The sequence below is a fragment of the Populus alba genome, chromosome 1 (assembly GCF_005239225.2).
Source record: "Populus alba chromosome 1, ASM523922v2, whole genome shotgun sequence".
Lineage (NCBI taxonomy): Eukaryota > Viridiplantae > Streptophyta > Magnoliopsida > Malpighiales > Salicaceae > Populus > Populus alba.
The window spans coordinates 39,565,428-39,585,733 of NC_133284.1; the positions used below are offsets into that span (position 1 = coordinate 39,565,428).

The 20,306-nt window shown below is 32.1% G+C and overlaps 3 protein-coding genes across 5 annotated transcripts; 1 reads left to right on the plus strand and 2 right to left on the minus strand.

Annotated features, from left to right (window-relative positions):
• Positions 1–16: 16 nt before the first annotated feature.
• Positions 17–3,803, minus strand: LOC118062727 (pterin-4-alpha-carbinolamine dehydratase 2, mitochondrial). The gene is made up of 7 exons (XM_035076566.2): positions 3,661–3,803; positions 3,537–3,586; positions 2,499–2,596; positions 1,437–1,522; positions 1,247–1,370; positions 1,058–1,126; positions 17–337 (listed from the first exon to the last, which is right to left on the minus strand). The coding sequence occupies exons 1-7, from the start codon at positions 3,709–3,711 to the stop codon at positions 249–251; spliced, it is 567 nt and encodes a 188-aa protein (XP_034932457.1). The 5' UTR covers positions 3,712–3,803; the 3' UTR covers positions 17–248.
• Positions 3,804–11,194: 7,391 nt separating this feature from the next.
• On the plus strand, positions 11,195–13,662 carry LOC118062718 (coatomer subunit zeta-1). 2 transcript variants are annotated; one of them, XM_035076552.2, is made up of 6 exons: positions 11,195–11,332; positions 11,738–11,897; positions 12,480–12,627; positions 12,742–12,819; positions 13,170–13,251; positions 13,372–13,662. In XM_035076552.2, exons 1-6 carry the CDS (start codon positions 11,330–11,332, stop codon positions 13,429–13,431), a joined length of 531 nt encoding a protein of 176 aa, XP_034932443.1. In that variant the 5' UTR covers positions 11,195–11,329; the 3' UTR covers positions 13,432–13,662. The 2 variants fall into 2 exon arrangements, with proteins under 2 accessions (XP_034932443.1, XP_073259913.1); XM_073403812.1 differs by having other exon boundaries at positions 12,555–12,627.
• A 969-nt stretch (positions 13,663–14,631) lies between these two features.
• LOC118062719 (uncharacterized) lies at positions 14,632–19,586 on the minus strand. Of its 2 annotated transcripts, none has more exons than XM_073403809.1 (7): positions 18,566–19,586; positions 17,245–17,433; positions 17,037–17,128; positions 16,503–16,562; positions 16,349–16,418; positions 15,701–15,967; positions 14,632–15,344 (listed from the first exon to the last, which is right to left on the minus strand). In XM_073403809.1, the coding sequence occupies exons 1-7, from the start codon at positions 19,247–19,249 to the stop codon at positions 14,958–14,960; spliced, it is 1,749 nt and encodes a 582-aa protein (XP_073259910.1). In that variant the 5' UTR covers positions 19,250–19,586; the 3' UTR covers positions 14,632–14,957. The 2 variants fall into 2 exon arrangements, with proteins under 2 accessions (XP_073259910.1, XP_034932444.1); XM_035076553.2 differs by having other exon boundaries at positions 15,764–15,967; positions 18,566–19,578.
• Positions 19,587–20,306: the final 720 nt, after the last annotated feature.

Here is a 20,306-nt window from a genome sequence, read left to right on the forward strand (position 1 = left end):
GCGCGATGAATCCCCCTGACAAACCCTGAAGTTGCAAACCACTTTTACAACTCTCAGTCATCTTTATCTTTAAGATTGTGTATACAACTACCACGATATATGTTTGCAAAACCTCTAAGTCACTAGTTATGCAGAGCTAAATTCAAAACTTAAAATCTCAAAACAGAAACCCAGAAAAAAAAGGCTTTCCTAACATCTTCAGATAAGACTATTAACGAAAAACCTGAAGTCTCAGTTGTATTTACAACTCAAGCAGAAGCATTCTTTCTCAGTAGGTGATGCAGGTTCAGCCCATTTATCTTAGCAGCAAGTATGAAGTCATTTTCCGTTAGTCCACCTGTGAAAGCATAGATCATGATTAGAACTCTATTTTGGCAACAAACAGGAACTTTTAAGAAAGAAGGCCTATGTGGGACCAACTTCAGCACAACTTCTGATGTCTCCCACAGCGAGATTCTTTATTGAACTTTACTAGATTCTACCATCAGAAGTTCAGAGTCCAGTGTGGTTTGCCTGCTTGGGAGAAATTCAGATGCATCTTTGGGTGCATGTCAATCAGAAATATGACACAAATGACAAATCACTTTAATAAATGAGCAGCTATTCTTCATAACCTTTTTCAGCTCTGTTCAGGCACCTAGTTTCAAGAGGAATTAAAAGCAGAAAATATAACTCAACTCCTAGAAACTTGCAGAATTGTCCTACCCCATTTGCACAAGCACTTCACTTCATAAGCACATAATACCCTCTCTCCCAATTCATATAACATCATCAGTTGAGAGATTGAGAAGGTAGAAATCTGGAAAAGCAAAACCTTCATATTTGTGCTCTATTTAATTTCATGGCATATGATGTTACTAAAACTGCAACAAGAAAGCAGCAGAGAAAGAGGTAGAGAAAGAATATTTCATCTAGAACAAAGAGAGAAAGGAAAGTTCTGAGAACATGGCCTCTGTGATGAGAGAGTAGAAAGCGTTGGATTCATCTCTTGCATGTAAATACGTAACAGAATAAATATGAAAAAAAAGAAGTCATGTGATTGACAAAAAGTTCTCACCCACTGCATGAGTCCATATCTCAATTGTTATATTGTTCCATCCAACCAGATGAAGATCTGGATGATGACCTGCAATGAACATATATTGTTACTTGTGTCTGTTAAAAAAACTAAAATTTTCATTTAAATACTAAACATTGGCATTTCATATATCAGTAACAGTGAAAGCCACCAGCAACAAGTATATACCTTCCGTTTCAGCAACATTCCCAACAAGCTGGAACAGTTCCAGCCCTTTAGTAAAACTCTTTACTTTCCATGAACGATTCAGCTTTAGTGTACCATTTTCATTCACCAAATTCCACCCAGCAACCTAAGAAATACCACGTTGAAAAACAGGTTGCATGAAAAACTAAAAAGCACAAATCAAATGGCAAACCTTCAACAGAAATTCAGTTGCACTTTCTTCAGTCATGGCTTGCAGATCCTTTGAGTTGCATGGCACACACTTCTTAGCAGCCAGATCTATCATGGCAAGCAAACTGTTTCAAAGAACAAGAATAACCCATATCCAAAATGCAAGCGGTTTGTGTAATTAAAAAAAAAAATGCCATTAGCACCAACAGCTTAGGGTTTCCAAAAATAAAATTCACAAGAGCAATATATTGTTAACCACATGGTTCAAAGATTGCATGCTCTTGACAAAAGAATCCTACATGAGGATCTTACGAATAACATGTATTGTGCTGCCAAATCAAACACTACAAACATTTCTTATTCAAGAAGAGCACACAAGAAAATTTACTGAACTCCCATATTCCCTGGACGCAACAAAGGCACCAGGGAAAAGAGCATTTCAAATCTGGAAGCATGATCCAGACAAAGCAATGGTGGACATAAGACTAATGACAAAAAAGTATTTAAAGTTACTTCACATATAAATGTTTGTTGAGAGAGAGAGAGAGAGATTATGGTATATCCATACACACACAACCAATATGCATTATCTTTCTGTTTCATTTCTGGTTCTAATATTTGCTGAGGTTATATAGAAGGCCACTTTTCAGTCAATCTATATGGACTTCTTAACAAGATTCATCATTTTAATGTCTTTGACTCTTTGTCAAAGTTGACCTCGTATATAAGTGATTTGAGTAGAACGAAACAAATTTCTGTTGAGGCATTCATCAGACCAAATAGTTCAACCTCCCATATATAGTGTAATCAATTAAATTAATAGATAATGAAGGGGGGGGGGGGTTGAAGGTAGCTTGCAAGAGATTTGAGAATTTTGCATCCTTAGGTCGCAAGCTTGAGCAACGGAACTCCACCCTTAACTATAGGCTTGGTTGAAAGAGAATGATTTTAATTCATTTATTTTTTCCTGTTTTGTGAGATAAGCAAGTAGGAAAAAAATCCAAGTCATAAAAAAAAAAAGACAAAAATTAGCATGGGTTTGCATTTAACTCAAGCAATAAATTAGTCACAGTTCATCACGCACCTCTGCTAGCACAAAATGTTCTAAATCTGTAAATCAGGTTCCTATTTGATGACTCTCCCACATGATTCCAACGTATCTTTTCCACTTGAGTACTGAAGCTGTACGCAAGAAATTTCTTCACGCAATAAATTTATTTGAAAAAAAGGGTTGAGGAGAAACTATGTTTACTACTATATTTAAACCAAAGGAAAAATGACTAAACAAACCCTCTATCTACATTTATAGATTGCTCCCTAGTTCTAGAAATTATATTTTATATCCTCGGTTAAATTGGTTTACATTTTGCATATATTTTGTACTAAAATTTAAGCCATTAATAATCCCTAACAAAAAAAAAGAACTGAGATTCTCACAAAAACTGCCACTGATGTAATGGACAAGAGAATTTACACCAATCCCAAGAAACAAGCTTTTCACATATTCACAGCCCAATCAAGAAGCATCTCTTAAGGAACACCTTAAAGCCTTAGACGTCACGCATTTTAGCTGAACACATGATTGATGTGAGGAGAACTTTCCAGGTTGAGCACAGAACAAAAGTGCTTAAAGGACAACTTGATGCAAACCGAAATCGGCAATAAATTTGTTACAAACAATTGTTGTTGGGCTTGAACAATGTCAAACAATAGCAGGAAGATGAGGTCGCTTCTCTCAGCAGTAGAGCATCTAAAGGAATAAAAGATCATTGCAAAATTCCTCACAAAATCTAAATACTGTCCAATCAAAATCGTTCATTTCACTCATTATTCATGTCCATTTAAAGGTTTGCAGCAGAAACCCAGAAGAAAAAAAAAAACAGACTACCATTAATTCTTACACATCGAAAGTAATTCAAGTCTGGCATAAACACAAACACTCATCAGATAACATAATCGATTAAGGTATTTAACACCATCTGTCCTAAAACGGCTCAGGAACAATGAAGAGGGTAAAAATTAACAGCAAAGAAACAGTCGGGTCCTTCTTAGAAAGTCCAAAATCCAAGTAAGTAAGAGCAGAATGAAGAAAAAACAAAGAATCAAAGATAGATTACAGTACCGTCCATGGTGACCTCCGAACAGGACATGAGACAGAGTTGCTAATGGCACCTGAAAATGCATCGCCAGGAAGTTATTACTGAATGATAGAGAGAGATGGGGAGAAGAGAGGAAGCGTAACACACCTGAGGTTTAGAGGAAGAGAAGAGTGTAAAGGGTAAGAGCCGAGTCGCCATAATTTATTCGTATAGCGAAAGCAAGCCTAGAGGTAGCTCTCTGTGTTTTGCTATTGGAGGAGCTGTTTTTGTTATTGACAGACTTAAGTTAATTAAATGATATATTGATGGAAATGAATTGAAAATAATAATAAAAAAAAAAAATCAAATTGTAAAGAATAATAATAAAAAAAAAAACAACCATCATATTTCAAATTCTTTGTATAATTTAGTTCTTCACTAGGTGTTGCGCTGGGTTAGACTAAAACAATTTAGATGTAAAAAAACATTCATGTCTCTGAAATGTTTATATATATATATATATATATATATATATAAATATATATATATACCCAAAATTTTTAAAGTATATTTTATATAATAATAACATAAAAAAAAATACTCATGAATTTCAAATTAACCTAATAGCAATACATTTTATAAACTAAAACATATTTTTTAAAATAAAAATTCATTATGATCTTAAAAGCAAATTTCAAATAAAATATTCAAATAAAATCTTATAATTTGCACATGAATGAAAGAAAAAATATTGGTAAAGTTATAAAAATGTATTAAAAATATTTGCAATCGTGTCTTAGCTCCTCAAATGCATCAAACTAAATAATATAATTAATTAGTGATTTTTATTTTTTTTTAAATTTTTAATTAATATGAATATGAATATCCAGACTAATTTATATTTATTTTAATTAATTTATTGAATTTTAAAATTAAAGATTATATAAATATTTAAGGGATATTATCCTACATGTCCCGAGCTTTATATTATTTTTATATTTTTTTTAACCTTTGCACGAAGAGGTCTTTTTGGCAAAAATTTACAAGGAGAAAGTGGTGGTGGTCACTTCATATTCTTGAATTTGACCTATCCGATGGAATTCTCCCACCCAAGCTATTAATTAGCTGCTCCAGATTCTTGAGATTTGTATAATCTCAAAGTGGTTCGGTTAAAAAAAACCAAATTATTTTTAATTATTTTAATTATTTTATTTAATCTAGAATGTAAAGTATAATTTCTTTAAATATCGTGAAAGAGTGAAAACACTATCAAATCTTAAGAAATCTTTTTGTAATTATCTATTATATTTATATCTAATATAGTTTATATATGAAATAATATAGGCATTCAAAATTTAGTGAAGTAAACTAAATAAAAGAATATTTTTATTTACAACTTTTTTTGTCATAAAAATACACTCTTAGTTCAATTTGATTAATATGAGTATATGAAACCAATGTCATATGTTCAAATTCTACAAAGTGTGATTCTTTCCATTCTTTTAAGTTTTTAGTGAAAAGCTTCAGCTACAATCTTAATTTGATCTCTTGTGGATTAAACAAAGAAGAAGGTAAAAAAAAAAAAAGTATTAATTAATCAAACATCCAACCAATTATCATATACCGTAAATAAACAATTACGAATAATTCAACTAAAATAATATGAATTAGACCTGAGATAATTTTAAATAAAAAAAAAACTTCAACATTTCATTAAATATTAATCCATATAGCCCATAAATCTCAATAACTAAGAATTAGAAATTGACAGGGTAAGGAACTCAAAAAATGAAATGTTATAAAAAAATTTTGAATTATTCATTCAATTAATTTTGAATAAGTTATATCTTTTCTTACTAATAAATAGAATTAAAGTTATACTTAAAGCTATGAATAGAAAACCAAAATAACTTGTTATAGAGGGCATGAATGAGCTAAATAAACTATTTTTTATTTGTATATTTGCAAAACACTTTTCTACATTCAATTTTTTTAGGGGCTGTCTCTATTTTTTCAAAAAAAAAAAAAAAAGGTTGTTTGCTTGCATAAAACTCAAAGATAATTTTTATTTAACACAATTTTGACTCTTTTCTTTAAATGTTTTTCAAAAATTTAAATTTAAAAAAATACAAAGAAATTCAAAAAACACCATGTTTTGATGTATTTCGGTCATTCTCACGCTCATTTTATAATTTTAACTACTTTTCTCTTGTCCATGTCCCTTTAGAAAAATAAAATTTTAAAAAATATGTTTTTTGACATATTCATGTTTATTTCGTATTTCTTGATTATTTTTCCTATCAAATTAACGTTAATATTGTTTTTTAAAAAAAAAAATAAAAATAAAAACAAAAGAAAGAGTGACCAAAATAAAATTGAGATACTTGAGGACAAGTAATTAAGATAAAATGACAAGAAAGCTAAACTATAAATAAATAGAGAATAAGAAAACATTAGAAAAATACTATTCATCATCTTCTTCCTTCACACTCTTCCAAAACCTTAAGCAAAACCCTAGCCACCATAGGAGGAAGCTACTAAAACAAAATTTGAGAGAAAGTGAGCTAAGATTTAGTGAAATAAGCCCTTGAAGAACATTATTCATCTTCTCCCACCTTTTTTCTACAAAACAAAAAACCTATAGTCGCATCTTTATTTATCTAAAACCAAAACTTCTATCTTTAATTTCTCTCATATATGAGCTCCATTTTTAACGAGATCATAAGCATTTTCTTACTCTCTAAACCCTCTACAAAACTCCTCAATCAATTGAAGCCAAAAACCCTTGTATTGTTGGTAGATTAAGGAAAAAGGAAAAATAACCACAAAAACTTTTCTCTTTAATTTCTCTCTCCTCCAACCTTCAAAAAAAGCGAGACCACTATCATTCTTCTCCCTTTGATGAGTACCATATAACCATTTAAGTTCCATAACCTAATGATCTTTGTGTGAGCATCTAGAGAGAGAAAAACTAAATTACTAGAGAGAAAACCCTAACTACCGAACCTTCAATGCCTCGAATCTCCCTCACTGGATAGTGGTGACCTATACTTCCACCATAAAAAGGTGGATCAAGGAGTGGTACACTTTGCGAGCCCTTTCGTGCATCAATCAAATGCTGGTGGAGTGTGCAATGACACGTCAACTATTACAACCCTTTTGAACACATGTCAGACACACACCATCATTATTTTGCCCTTACCATCACTATTCTACTAGCTTTTGGTCCACCTTATCCATCACTTTTTGAGTTGTTTCGAGATGAAATTGTTAGGTTTAAACAAACTTCAAGATTGAATTTGTTTGTTTGTTTTCATCATGATATGTTTTATAAAAGAATATGCATTGAAAATGTATTTATTATTTTTTCAATTTTTTTGTTTTTATGCTTCTAGGTTGAATCCCTTAAAGTTTGCATTTTGCTTATGTTTAATATTTTTTTGTCATTTCTTTTTATTATTTATACATGAGCTTGTTTTCATACAAAAAAATAATATTCACACTCATACATATATTTGTATTAGGTTTTATAATTTGTTTATAAAACCTATTAAGGTTTCAACTCATATTAAAAGGTTGATATTCCAATATTTGCACAAATTTAGTATATAGTTCTCGATCATGTTTGTTTATTTTTCAAGAAATAAATTTCCAATTGTCAATATGTTATTCATCTATGATACTTAAAATAAATAAGCTTATAACAAGTTATTATTTTGGATGTTAATTAGAAGTGACAATCTTGTATTTTTATCTTTAATAGTCAAAATTTTCTTTGAAATGCATAAGTAAACACATCCATCAACAATTCCTAATGTAAATAAACTCTTAGAGGTCATTACTCTTAGGTATCAATTGAAGGTAACAAGGTGATTCATTTAGGTATTTTATTAATATTTTGTCTTTGAATAAGTTGTCCACTTAATGTGGTTGTGTATGCATGAGTCTTATGAATCGATGTGTATAACCACTTATCTGAAGCAATACCCTAAAATTGAATTGCAAATGTGATTGTTAAACTTAGCAAAACACAATGAGGCAAATGAATCCATAGAGATCATTATCTAAACAAGTCTAAAAATGGACCTTCATGTCATTGAATCCCACTTCCAAGTAGATGAACCCACAAAAGTCAATGCTTTTATATTTAGGATTAGGGTGTAAAAAAATTATTCAATAAAATTATAAGTAAACCTTGGTATTATCAGATAAATTAAATTTAACAAGTCATTATCCATGGGTCACAATTACATAAACAAATCCTTTAGTGATAAGTTTTCCTAGGACTTTGATTGGGTTTAATAAGTATAAGACTGTCCAATTATTCATTAACATCTCCTAAGACTATTACTGGTCATAGGTCTTGATCAAGAGTAGTTGGTTTTAGATATCTCAATTCTCCAAGTTACTGGGGAATAACAATAATGACAAAGTCCCATAAAGGATAGGCTCGAACATCCATCTAGGGTTTAAGTCATTGCAGTGGACCTATTATCATTCGTATAGATAGACCATTAATACTAGACATAACAAACCATTTGGAATAAAAAACAAGTAACAATACAAGTTACTTTAGGTAAAATACTTTAGAGTGATAGTATTTTTCATTTAGCATAATCAATCTCTTACCTTAGAAATTTAAAAATCAATCAAGGTTTCTCAGTGATCATAATATTAGGTTGCAACTCTCTTTCAATAGAAAACATTTGACCTCTCTAAACAATAATAATAAAAAAAAAAACCCTTTCCCTTACATGAAAGACAATAAATCACCATTATATCAGGTATGACAACTATGATGGTTAAAAAATTAAGGTAAAGTCTTTTCTCTAGAAGCCTATTTTACCTAAAATCATCTATCTTTTTCAGGCAAGACGATGTTCAAAACCACTACCATCAAACTCTCATTGTCAAATAAAACTCGTTAATATTAAAATTAATCTTTTTCATGGTCAAACTGATTTTCTCTCTTATCCCGCAATTTGATGATTCACTATCTCTTTCCTTAAACCCAAGAACTAAAAAATATTTTTTTTGGATCTAAATGGAGATTTGAAAAACTATAAGGACTGTTAAAGTTGAAAATGAAAATAGGAGGACAAAAATGAACGTTCTCTTAGATTTTTTAGATGTGAGGTTTCTATGTGTTTTACATTTTGATCCTCTCTCATCGATGTTTTCTTACCTAAAGATTTTTTACAATTTGGTCATAAAATTGGACATAAAAGGTTAAAATTGAAAAAAAAAATTAATGATAAAATTGAGGATTTTTTTTAAGGGTATTATTCACTACTATAGTGAATTCCCTAAGCGCTTTAATATATTTGACAATACATTTTAAATTTTATTAAATTTGAAAAAAAAAATTGATTTCTTATTGCTTTTATTAAAAAAATATATTACAATTTTTATAAAAAAAATTGCTTTGACTTTCCTAATGCAATAATATCTTGCCTTTATCATTTCAAAAATCACACTTTTCATGTCCTTGATTTTATTTTATTTTCTTTCCTCTAATTTCTCTTTCTTAAATTGGCTAAAAACCTTCCATCTGCAGTAGTAGGCAAGGCATTTGTTAGACATTATAGTAAAGGTTAATAATGTCATTAATATTTTGGCAGAAACCTTTAATAACCGGGTAGGAGAATATAGAAGTTTCTCGACTATGTTGTTACTGTAAAAAAATTAGGTTAGAGTTAATAGCAAGATTTCATAAGTTTATCCAGATTATTAGTTGGAAACAAAGACACTCCATATATAAGGAAGGTGCTTAATTATTGTGTTAAAAAGGTAGGAGATATAAAAATGATTCCAGCTAATGTAAATGAATATCAAGTATATGAGGGCCAAACTAAATTATGTATTGATTTAAAAGCAAGGACATTGCTCATGTAGTGAGTGGATCATGTCTGGAATCTCATGTCAATATGTGATGACTTGTGTTTATTATAAGAGAGTTGAGTTGGAAGATATATATATAGTTCCTTTTACATTATATAAATAATTAAAAAAAAAAAAAAACTACCCTGAAATGGTGTATCCATTACTAAAAGTTGATTTAAAGCTTAAATAAAAAGTCATAATTGCTTTACCTTTGTAAAGAAGAGTGTGTGTAGACCAAGTTAAAAAAAAAAAAAAAAAAGACAGAGAATACCAACTTGGCATAATAAGGAAAAGGGCATCTACTCTTAGGTGTAATATATGCAAACAATATAGACATAATTCTAGGACATGCTTAAGAGATAATGTTGACTAAATTGCAAGTGGTAGTATTCAAGGTTGAAATAAAAAAATTAATTAAGAAGAATTTAAACTTATAAACCTGCAAACCAAGTTAATCAGTTAAACTTGTGAATATATCCATGGATTTTATAAAGCTTAATAATATAAATTTTCCCTGAAACTTTTTTTTAACTATATAAGAAAAATTTAGATGATAAAAAAGTCAAGTCTAATTAAAAAAAATCACCTCACCAAACTCGTAAATTAGGGCAACCCAGGTTACCTTAGCAAACCCGCAAACTATGCTAACTTTATACAAAGGTACAATAAAAAGAAACAAATTATAAAGTCAAATTCCCAACTATCCCAATATTAAAAGATGAAATTGACAAAAAAAAATTTGAAAAAAAAATCATAACAAAAATTCAAAAAACAAAACAAAACATTGTGGATTACTATTGTCATTCACAGTGCAATGTGTATGGATGACTAGTGGTTTTTTCGCACCCTTTAATTTTTGTTATTTTATAAAGTTTAATAACATGAATTTTCTCTAAAACTATTTTTTGAACTATATGAGAAAAAAATAAACTGTAAAAAGTCAAGTTCAATTAAGAAAAAAAACATCTCATCACATTCGTAAACCACAGCAACCTAGGTTACATTGGCAAACCCATAAACCACACTAACCTCATATAAAAGCAAAATCTAAAGAAGTAAATTATGAATATAAATTCTCAACAATCTCAATTTTAAAAAATAAAATTAAAAAATATATATTTAAAAAAAATCATAACAAAAATTAAAAAAGAAAAAAGAAAAGAAAAGGGAAAGAAAAATTTGTGGATTACTATTGTAATTCACAGTACAATGGGTGTTGGGTGAACAATAATTTCCTCACATCATTTAATTTTGTTACTTTATAAAGTTTAATAAATGATTTTTCTCTAAAACCATTTTTTTAATGATATAAGAAAAAAATAAACTATAAAAAAGTCAAGTTCAATTAAAAAAAAAAAAAAAAAAAAACTCCACCAAACCCATAAAGTAGGGCAACTTGGATTACTTTGACAAACTCATAAACCACACAAACTATATAGAAAGACAAAATAAAAAAGAAAAAATTACAAAGCTAAATTCTCAACTATCTTAATATTAAAAAATAAAATTATAAAAATAATTTAAAAAAAAACTATAACAGAAAAACAAGAAATGGAAAAAAAATATCATATGTTCAAACAAAAATAAATAAAAATACTAATATAAAAAAAACATTGTATCAATTCATGATTTGTCTACAATGCCTCCTCGCATACTTTGGCTTTAAAAAAAAAAAGTAAATTTTTAATTATTTTAATATTAAAAAATAAAATCAATAAAAAAAAAAAATTTAATTAAATAAAAAAATTATAAAAAAAATTATATCAACCCATAAATTTAAATAAAAATTACAATACTTTTTTACATGATTTAGCTTTACTTTTAATTTTAATTAGGCCATAATGAGACCATACAACTACTTTCTCACCAATCACCACAGCCTGCTTTACAACTACTTTCTCTCACGAACGAACTGGGAGATCGGTTTCCTTTCGAAATTTTGCCAAACCACAACATGGTCAGTACTTTTCTCTCTCTTTCTTTCTGAGCTATTACTTTCTTTAATACACATGCAATAATAGAGAAAATTTAGGGTTTCATTTACTATATTAATTTCTTGTTAAAGATACAAACATTTATGCTTGGCTATACATGGGTTGTGCTTAGTTTTTGCTGTTTTGAATCATTGATTCTGCATATGATCATTTCTTTATATTTGGTTTTGCCTAGTGAAGCCTAATTGTGATTTAGAGTATTTTACTTTATAGAGATTTTTTTGGCTTGCATTGCTGCTAAAAAGTGGAACACCCCGTTAGGGTTTTGGAATTTCTGGCATGGGCATTGAATTACAAACTGAATTGGTGCATTTTGGGATCTGGGTTGTTTTGAGAATTTTCTTCTTAAAGTGCAATGTTGATTGTAGGAGCTGTGCCCTTGCGTAAAAAATATCCTTCTACTGGATTTTGAAGGGAAGCGTGTGGCTTCCAAGTATTTTTGTGATGACTGGCCAACTAATGGTGCCAAAGAAGCTTTTGAGAAAGCTGTGTTTAACAAGACTCAAAAGACTAATGCACGCTCGGAAGGTTAGCCATTTGTCTCCTGCTTAAACTACTCTTAAGGACCTTCTTTTTGCATGTTTGTAAGCGTTTATTTCATGCCCTGGGATTTTTTTCATTATGTATGAGTTCACCTTCTGTGCTGCTTGTGTGGGGTTGGCTATCGCCCATGGCATTTCATATTCTTGCTGGTTAGATCAATGAGAGAGTAATATACTGTGCTCTTCCTGGTTTTTAATTTCACTGGTGCAATAAAAGTTTTTTTTTTTTAAAAAAAAGGTAACATGTAATTTTCTGTTGGCACTCATGGAGCATGGTTGAGGTTTCTTCTTCCAGGGGCAATACGATCACATGTTTTGCAAAGTTCAGTTGTTTGTGGTTTACTGAATTCGTGGCATTGGGTTTCTTGACCCTTTTAGTGACAGTGGTGGGGGCAACACATAGAAATGTTTTGCAAAGTTCAGTTTTTTTGCAGATTACATAATCTTGTTTGTGAACAACATCTCCTCACTGCCATATTCATGAATTATGGTTATCACTACTGGTTGGCTCTGCTCAATTTTCGGTTATCACAGCTTCTGTATTAATATCTTGTGACCTTGTCTACAGTTGAGGTAACAATGCTTGAGAACAACATTGTTGTTTATAAGTTTGTTCAAGATCTACACTTTTTTGTTACTGGAGGTGAAGAAGAAAATGAGGTCATCTTAGCCACAGTCCTTCAAGGGTTCTTTGATGCAGTTGGCCTTCTCCTTAGGTTTTTGCTATGCCACTCCGTACCTTGTTCTTCCATACATTTTTATGCTCAGTACAAATCGCCACCCTTTCTGCTATTTAATTTCATATCCATTTTAATCATTCATTGTTTCAGAGACAATGTGGAGAAAAGAGAGGCACTTGAGTATCTAGATCTCATCCTGTTGTGCATTGATGAAATTGTTGATGGCGGGTATGCAATGTGCTCTTCTTGTGCAAATGAGTTGCTTATTTTTTTCCTTTAGCTGATATGTAGTTTGTTTCTTCTTTTCTGTTATTATTTAAACATGTCCTTTAACCTGCTGAACTCCTGAAAGGGAAACGTTGGATCCACGGATAATCTACTTGTCATAGTAAATTTGTGGAAATAATGTTAAAAGGAATTGGATCATTAATGATAGCCAAAGCTTCACTTTAGTTCTAAAGTTACCTCAGTTACATCCAGAAATGTTCTCAAACAATTTTGCTACGTATTTCTTACTCATTTACTTCAGAGGCTATCTCTTATCACCCAGAAATAACTCTTGACACGTCCTGATGCAGTATTATTTTGGAAACCGATGCAAATGTCATTGTGGGGAAGGTTGCAAGTCATAGTACAGTTGCTGAAGGATTGTCTGAGCAGGTATTGCTATTCCAGCGGACTTCCTTTCTTCCAACCTTGAATTTAGAAAAATATAGAGTTGTTGGACAAATCGGTAATCGTTGCCACAGCATGTACTATAAACTTCTGCTTTCTTTGCAGACATTTTCACAAGCACTGGCAACTGCGCGGGAACACCTAGCAAGGTCCCTTCTTAAGTGATAATTGCACCAGGCAAAAGGAGAGGAAAATAGAGGGTTCTTCTGTGTATATTTTTACTTGCTTTGTAAGCACCAGTTTCTCTAGATAGTCCCTCCTTTGATGTAATCTACTCAACGGGCTTCCATAAGCTCGTCTGACTTGATCATATTTTGGTTTGTGTTGCTCAGACCTCTGTTTGGTCGAAACTATTCAAAGAAATTATAATTTAGGCAAAGAGGAGCTTTTAAATTACTCAGTCTTCAATGAATGCATGTCCGTTCTAAACTCGAAGGACCAAGTGGGTAATCTGCCAGCTTGTGTTTCATTTTAAGTCCATTTTCAAGTTATATACCAAGCAGCCGTGCTTGCTATCCAAATCAGTTTCGTTTGTTTCACTGTGCAAGACTTGAAGTTGCTTCAGTGCATTTTAGGTATAGTTAGATTTAGATACTTGGTAAAAATTATAGTTGATAGTTGAAATTTACATGTAAAATGTTTGATAATTATGTGGTTATGATTGTTTTTTTAAAATATATTTGAAAATGAATTAAAATAAATTTTTATTATTTTTTAAAAATTATTTTTAATATCATTATATTAAAATGAATCTGAAAATATAAAAAAATATATATTAATTTTTTAAAAAACATTTTTAAAATGCAAAAATAAATAGAGTTTTACAAAATTCAATTAAAAAAATATATAAAAAACTATAAAACTGCTTCTCAAAAACTATATTTTAAATTTAATTTTTTAGTTAATCTCACAATAAAAAAACACAATTTAATGTATTACTAAATATCTTACTGTTTTTTTTACACAGTAATCAACAACAGATGTCTCGCATGGTCCAACTGCAGGTTAAATAATGTCAGATTCTGCTATGTAAGATAACCAGTATTCTTTAGCATCCTCGCGGGCTAGAGGACTTTTGCATGTCTTTCTATAAAATAATCTGTGCCCGTCATGCAGCAACTTGTCTCCTATATACAAGCTTGCTCAGCTGGAACGACACCCAGACTACAAGGATTTAGCAATGAAGCTTCCAAACTTGCATGTGGTTGCAATTGCAGTCGGTCGTTGCTAAGAATTTCAAAAAAGCTCCATTGAAGCCATGAGCATTAGGCTTTTCAGAGGAACGCACAACTGCATGAAAAGGTGGTAATCCAAATATAATTTTACCACAGCAACGACCTATATATAAATGAAGTCCAGCCCCAATTGTACTCCAAAATAGAATCATAGAAATATATTCAATAAGATCATTTTTACCCAGTAACAATGGTGATAAATGTGGTCATGTCTTGATTAAAAAAAAACCTTACGAAGATACATATATGATCCAAGGAACTAGCATAAGATCTCTTTTGAGCAGGGAGCATTGGTTAGTGCGTTTTTCTTCCATGACTTCGCTCAAATCTAATTTACTTTCTGTAACTGAATTACATAAACATAAGCATTTTACTTAACTTTTTTCCTAACAAAAAGGTGAAGTCACCGAAGGCTTGGAGTCATTGTAACAATCACCTTGAATTAGCATCATGTCTTCATTGGATGAGAACATAATCCACATCATCTGAGAAAATATCTCCAGAAGTTGGTGGCAAGTTATTGCGACGCACAGTTTTACGAACTTGGGCATGAGTCTCTGCCTCGTGCTGGAACATCTTTACTAATTCTTGCAGCTCCAACTTTTTTACTTGAACCTGCTCTTCGGTGACTGGCTTCTTCAGTCCAAGGTATAGTAACCCAACAGCAATCAGCACCAATCCTATGAAGAGGAGGATGCCAGTAAATAGAGCAAATGCATATGGTGTACCAGTTGCTCCAGGCATCCCATCAACATTGATCCCAAATAACCCAGTGATGATAGAAAGCACAAGACCACAGCCTCCAAAAACAGCCAAATTATGGGTTACACGAAGGCTTCTATCCTGCATACGAGGAGAAAAGAAAAAACAAATGAGGGATTTCTCAAGTCAATCCAGGAAGAAATGAAGATATGATCATATCCCCCACTACTGATGATAATGATAGGATTGATTCGGAGCAAGAGGTCCCTTTTCCGCTACGGGAGATGCTAGAAGGGAAGAAGCCACCATGTGTGAAAACTTTAAATTACATACAAATCTTAAATGAAAGTAGAAAAACTTGATAAATAAAAAAGCCCTAACAACAGCAAAAGAAATACAGCTTGAGGGCGATCATGTAATATTCATCTTGACAAGAAATTATCGACATGATAAAATATATATGACAAGGAAAAGGGCTATAGCTCATTTAGGCGAACCTGACTGAGCCTGCCTTTCAAGTAAAAAAGAATCCACACATGCACACACCCTCCAAAACAAACCTGCAACCATGCCCGGACAGTGCTTTGTATAACATCTTGAATAGTAAACAAACGACCTCGAACAGCTTCTTGCTCCTCTATCATTTGTCTTGTACTCTTTCTTATTTCCTCTAGCAACATTCTTGCTGCATTTCCCCTCAAATGATGTAGAAGCTCGAAAACAATCTCCTCTCTTGCGTGGAGTGACCATTTCACTCTGATAACCTGCAAATGAATAGCCCCTGGTTTTGGTACTAAATGGAACAAACATGCATTTCCTTGGGAAGTGAGAAGTAAGAAAACATGCCAACTCCAAAACAATGGGATTTTGCTGGCAGATACTTTTATGGACCACCAGGTCTTAAAAGTGCCAACTGGATTTTATAATTGCCATGTTTCTGAGAAAGGAGAAGAAAACGTCTAGACCAAGGGAGTTTCAATGTCTACATATCATCAGATCAAGGTTTGCTTGTCAGAGCAGTGAGCATGACAGCTGTCAGATACTCATGAAATGGCAGAACAAGCACAAATGTACAATGTGTATACAAGCGATGAGACAGAAATCACAATGTACATGCATAAAAGAGTTTCAACAATTGGAACTACCTGTCTTGACAACCTTCTGATTTCTTGGTTCAAGATAATACTGAAGAGACTCATATCTTCATAGTTTCTCCTGTTCATAGCAATTTATGCAACAAAAATTATGTATGATATAGTAACAAATTTAAGTTTGGAAAAGTGCACGTGACTTTTCAACCTGTTCATAAACTTCAGTTCAATCTCATCTGCTTCCCCAAATATAGATTTTCGAAACAGCCTAAAAAATTAAGAGATGAAAACAAATACTTGAAGTTAGAAAAAGAAAAGGATACCGAATATATGCTAATATCCGTTCATCTTCTCAGAATAAGTTATTTTCCTAAAGACAATGCAGGACAAGACACAGGTGAGTTGGTACCAGAGAAGTGATTTGAAGACAGTTGTTTTGTAGTAGAAAGTAGGAACAGAAAGGAACACATGACATGGTACAGTTTTAATGAAGTGCTAACTGTAAATACTTGTTCTTTTAATCATGCATTTTCATTTTCATCGAAAAAACAAGAGGGAATTAGTTTTGCTATCAGCAAAAAAGAGACTAGGTTCTCAGATATATTGCATGGATGCCATTGGCCTGCAGATGGTGCATTTGTCGTCCAAAAGAAGGGAAAAAATCAAATGGACAAAAGCATGATTTCAAATTAAAATAAGCCATGAATATGTAACATAGTTTAGCTTCAGTGGTTTCCATTACCTATCATCCCACCTAGACATCCGACTAGCTAGTTGTGCAATGACCTCATGCACTGTCCTTGGACCATTATAGCCTCCAAGAAAAAGAAGTTCCTGACCAAATTGGGGCACCAAAGGGATGAATCAATAGTCAAGTGACTTGAATACTTAATTAATAACACTTGTTTCAGTACTCTAGTCCACTTGAAAACTCTGAGTCATGAATAAACCTGAACTTCAGTGATACCCAAAACATTCACTCTTGACACATGCCCCTTTATGTGCAGTGCAGTTACAAGAAAGTTTTGTGCATGCCAGGAGCGCAGTACAATAGGAATGTCATCCTCATCAACAAATGGATCACCAGCAGATTGTCCCAAGAGCTCAAACAGCAGACCTCCAGCAACCCTTACTGGGACCTGGATAGGAACACAAATCATGACAATTAATAATAATCAAGTAGAATGTCGTGGAAGAAAAACTAGGAATCTATTAAAACAAATTTTTTATTATTATTTTACAAATTTTATTCAACTTCATATAAATATAATGAAATACGAATTCATGTAATCTGTCATGTACAGACATCTCTTGGATCCAACAATTTTCACTTTCTTCCCTTAAGCCAAGGACCCATTCTTCAACTTTACATGGATATACCAAATAAGTGAGATATGATAGGCTATAATTTACACTGCACAGACACATAATTCATTCCAGGTTACAATTTACAAAACAAGAAAACAACACAACACTGAACTTATCCAAGGATGAATCTCAGCAACTTTAACATAAGATGGATTATATGCCTAGGTGAGCACAAATACTACATTTTCCCTTGGACATAGGCTATAAGTTTAACGTCTTCCCCATCCTACATTTGCATGATTGCATCTATTCAACTAAAGGGAAAACTCCCAGTTCTTATCTTGTTAAAGTGGTTTCTTCCTGAACCTCTGTGAATTGTAGAGTGTAGGCACTTGGCATAGACCATTGCTACCTGGGCATTCTATTTAAGGACTCTGATTTTAATTTAAAATATCTATCAACTAGCCCGTTTATATGAACTCCTTTCCTAATAATTGCCATACATTTTCTGTCAGAAAAAACCACAAAGAACAGTTCAGAGGAGTTGAACCAGGTACCTCCAAGTTTTTATCCAGCAGTTGCTCTATATACACAGGTTCACAAAGTTATGGTGATCGTGACTGTAACATGCTCATAAAATAAGAGGAAAACATTACACTAAAGAAACAATGGGTTACTTGTGAGAAAGGAGGACGAGGAACATGAAGGTTCATTTTTCTCATTGCTTTTATACAATAATTCAAAGAAGGTAATATCACAGTCACAGTCACATATGATGAACGTTTCGAATGGGCCAGTCACCAACAGTTTTCCACTACACAAACAATCCAGGCCCCCTTTTTTCATGCCACGTAAATTGACCTTGGCTGAAGAAGCACAAAAGGGAGTACAGGTATGTTAAGCACCATCCATCCATGTTAAGGAATAGCTATAACTTGAAATACAAAAGAAACTATGCACTACCTCATAAAGAATGTGCTTCATCCGCTCACTGATGAGTCGACTTTCATCTCTCAAAGCTAAACTGATGGCAGGATGTAACCACTTAGCATTGTTGAGCCAGGCCTGGACAGAGGTGTGACCTGCGTCGACATGACACCACCAAGTAGGGCCGGCTGCACGCTCCCAATAGGGAGCTGCTAAATCTGCAACAGTAGGACCGAGTTCATCATCCGGCAACCCTACTTGCTGTGCTGGCCAGTCATCATCAATTTTCGCGGTTTGAACAAGCTGAGAAATCCTAGCCCAGCCAATGGGTATCCAACGGCCATCATCAAGCCTGTCCTGTCTTGATGGGAGGATCTTCTTCTGAGCATCAGAAGAAGGGGCATTGCGATTAACAGACGACGGTTCGAATAAATTGCAACTCTCCTGTCTCTCAGGCATTCCGCCATCCTTTGATAACTCACTACTAACTGTGTGTCTGGTGCTAAACATGTTGGAGGAAGAAGGAGTTGTGGTTGAGGGAGTGGATTTGGGGGTACGCCTCGGAGAGAATTCAAAGGCACAAATAAGTCCATCTGTCCAAACATCACTCTCAGGCATAACATCTCTTCCGCCGTTACCATAAACCTTGCTCTTGTTTTCTGATTTCATGATTTCATGCACCGAAGAGGGATTCTCAATCATCATGCTGCTCTGTTCCATCTCTTCTTCCTTTCTTTTATTTTCCGACTCATCTGTGCATATTCAGATTTCAACTGAAGAATGACATTAACCAGAAGCATCCAGAGAGGAGATGTTTAGGGTAAGGGTGAGGGACAGTGTGAGAATAAACAGCGACAAAGAGCTTGGGAGGGGGGGAGTCTGCTAGCTTTTGCTGTCCGTTTCAAATCTTTTCCTTTTGCCTAAAGAATAGGGTTCTTAAATTAAAGTTAAAATCACTGTGACCGCAGACACTCGTGCAGTTAAATTACGTTTTTGTCCTTCGTTGAGAAAATTTGATGGTCTATTGACCATCAAAAGAGCAGAGAGCACATGCATCATCCTGTCTTTTTCTTTCTTTCTTTCTTTTTGTTTACAGTAGATGACGTTTTCGAGATCCAATTCCCATTCATAAAGATAAAGGTTTTGTTGTTCTTATTATTATTATTAATAAAGTGGTTTTTTATTATAATCAAATTCGATTATAGTTGATTTTATAAATAAATTAAATTCATACATGTTCATTGAATGTAATTATTATAATTGGTCCAAGATTTAATTATTAAACTAATTCATGTAAGATAAAAAATAGAAATAAATAGAAAACCCGATAAAATTTAGTTAATCTGTGATTCAAACAACTCAGCAAAACTCGGTTAAAACTTTTTATTTTTTCAAAAAAAAAATTAGTTTTTTTTATATATATTTTAATTAATTATTAATCTTTTTTTAATTTTACTAGAAGAATATTTTCAATATAAAATTTAAAATATTTAGTATATATATTTTATATTCATAAAAAAAATATTTTTTTTGATATATAATAAAAATATTTTTATTTTAAATACTTTTAACTTTAAAAAAATTCTAAAAAACCTTTTAAAATAATCTTTTAAAATTCATTATTAAAAAAATAATTTTAAAATAATCTTTTATTTAATTGAATTATTTTTTAATTTTACATATAAAATATTAAAATTGTTAAATATTTTTTATTAAATTTCTCAGTTTGTTAGCCGGATCAACCCCATCACTATGGTAATTGGGAGTAAATTTAGAA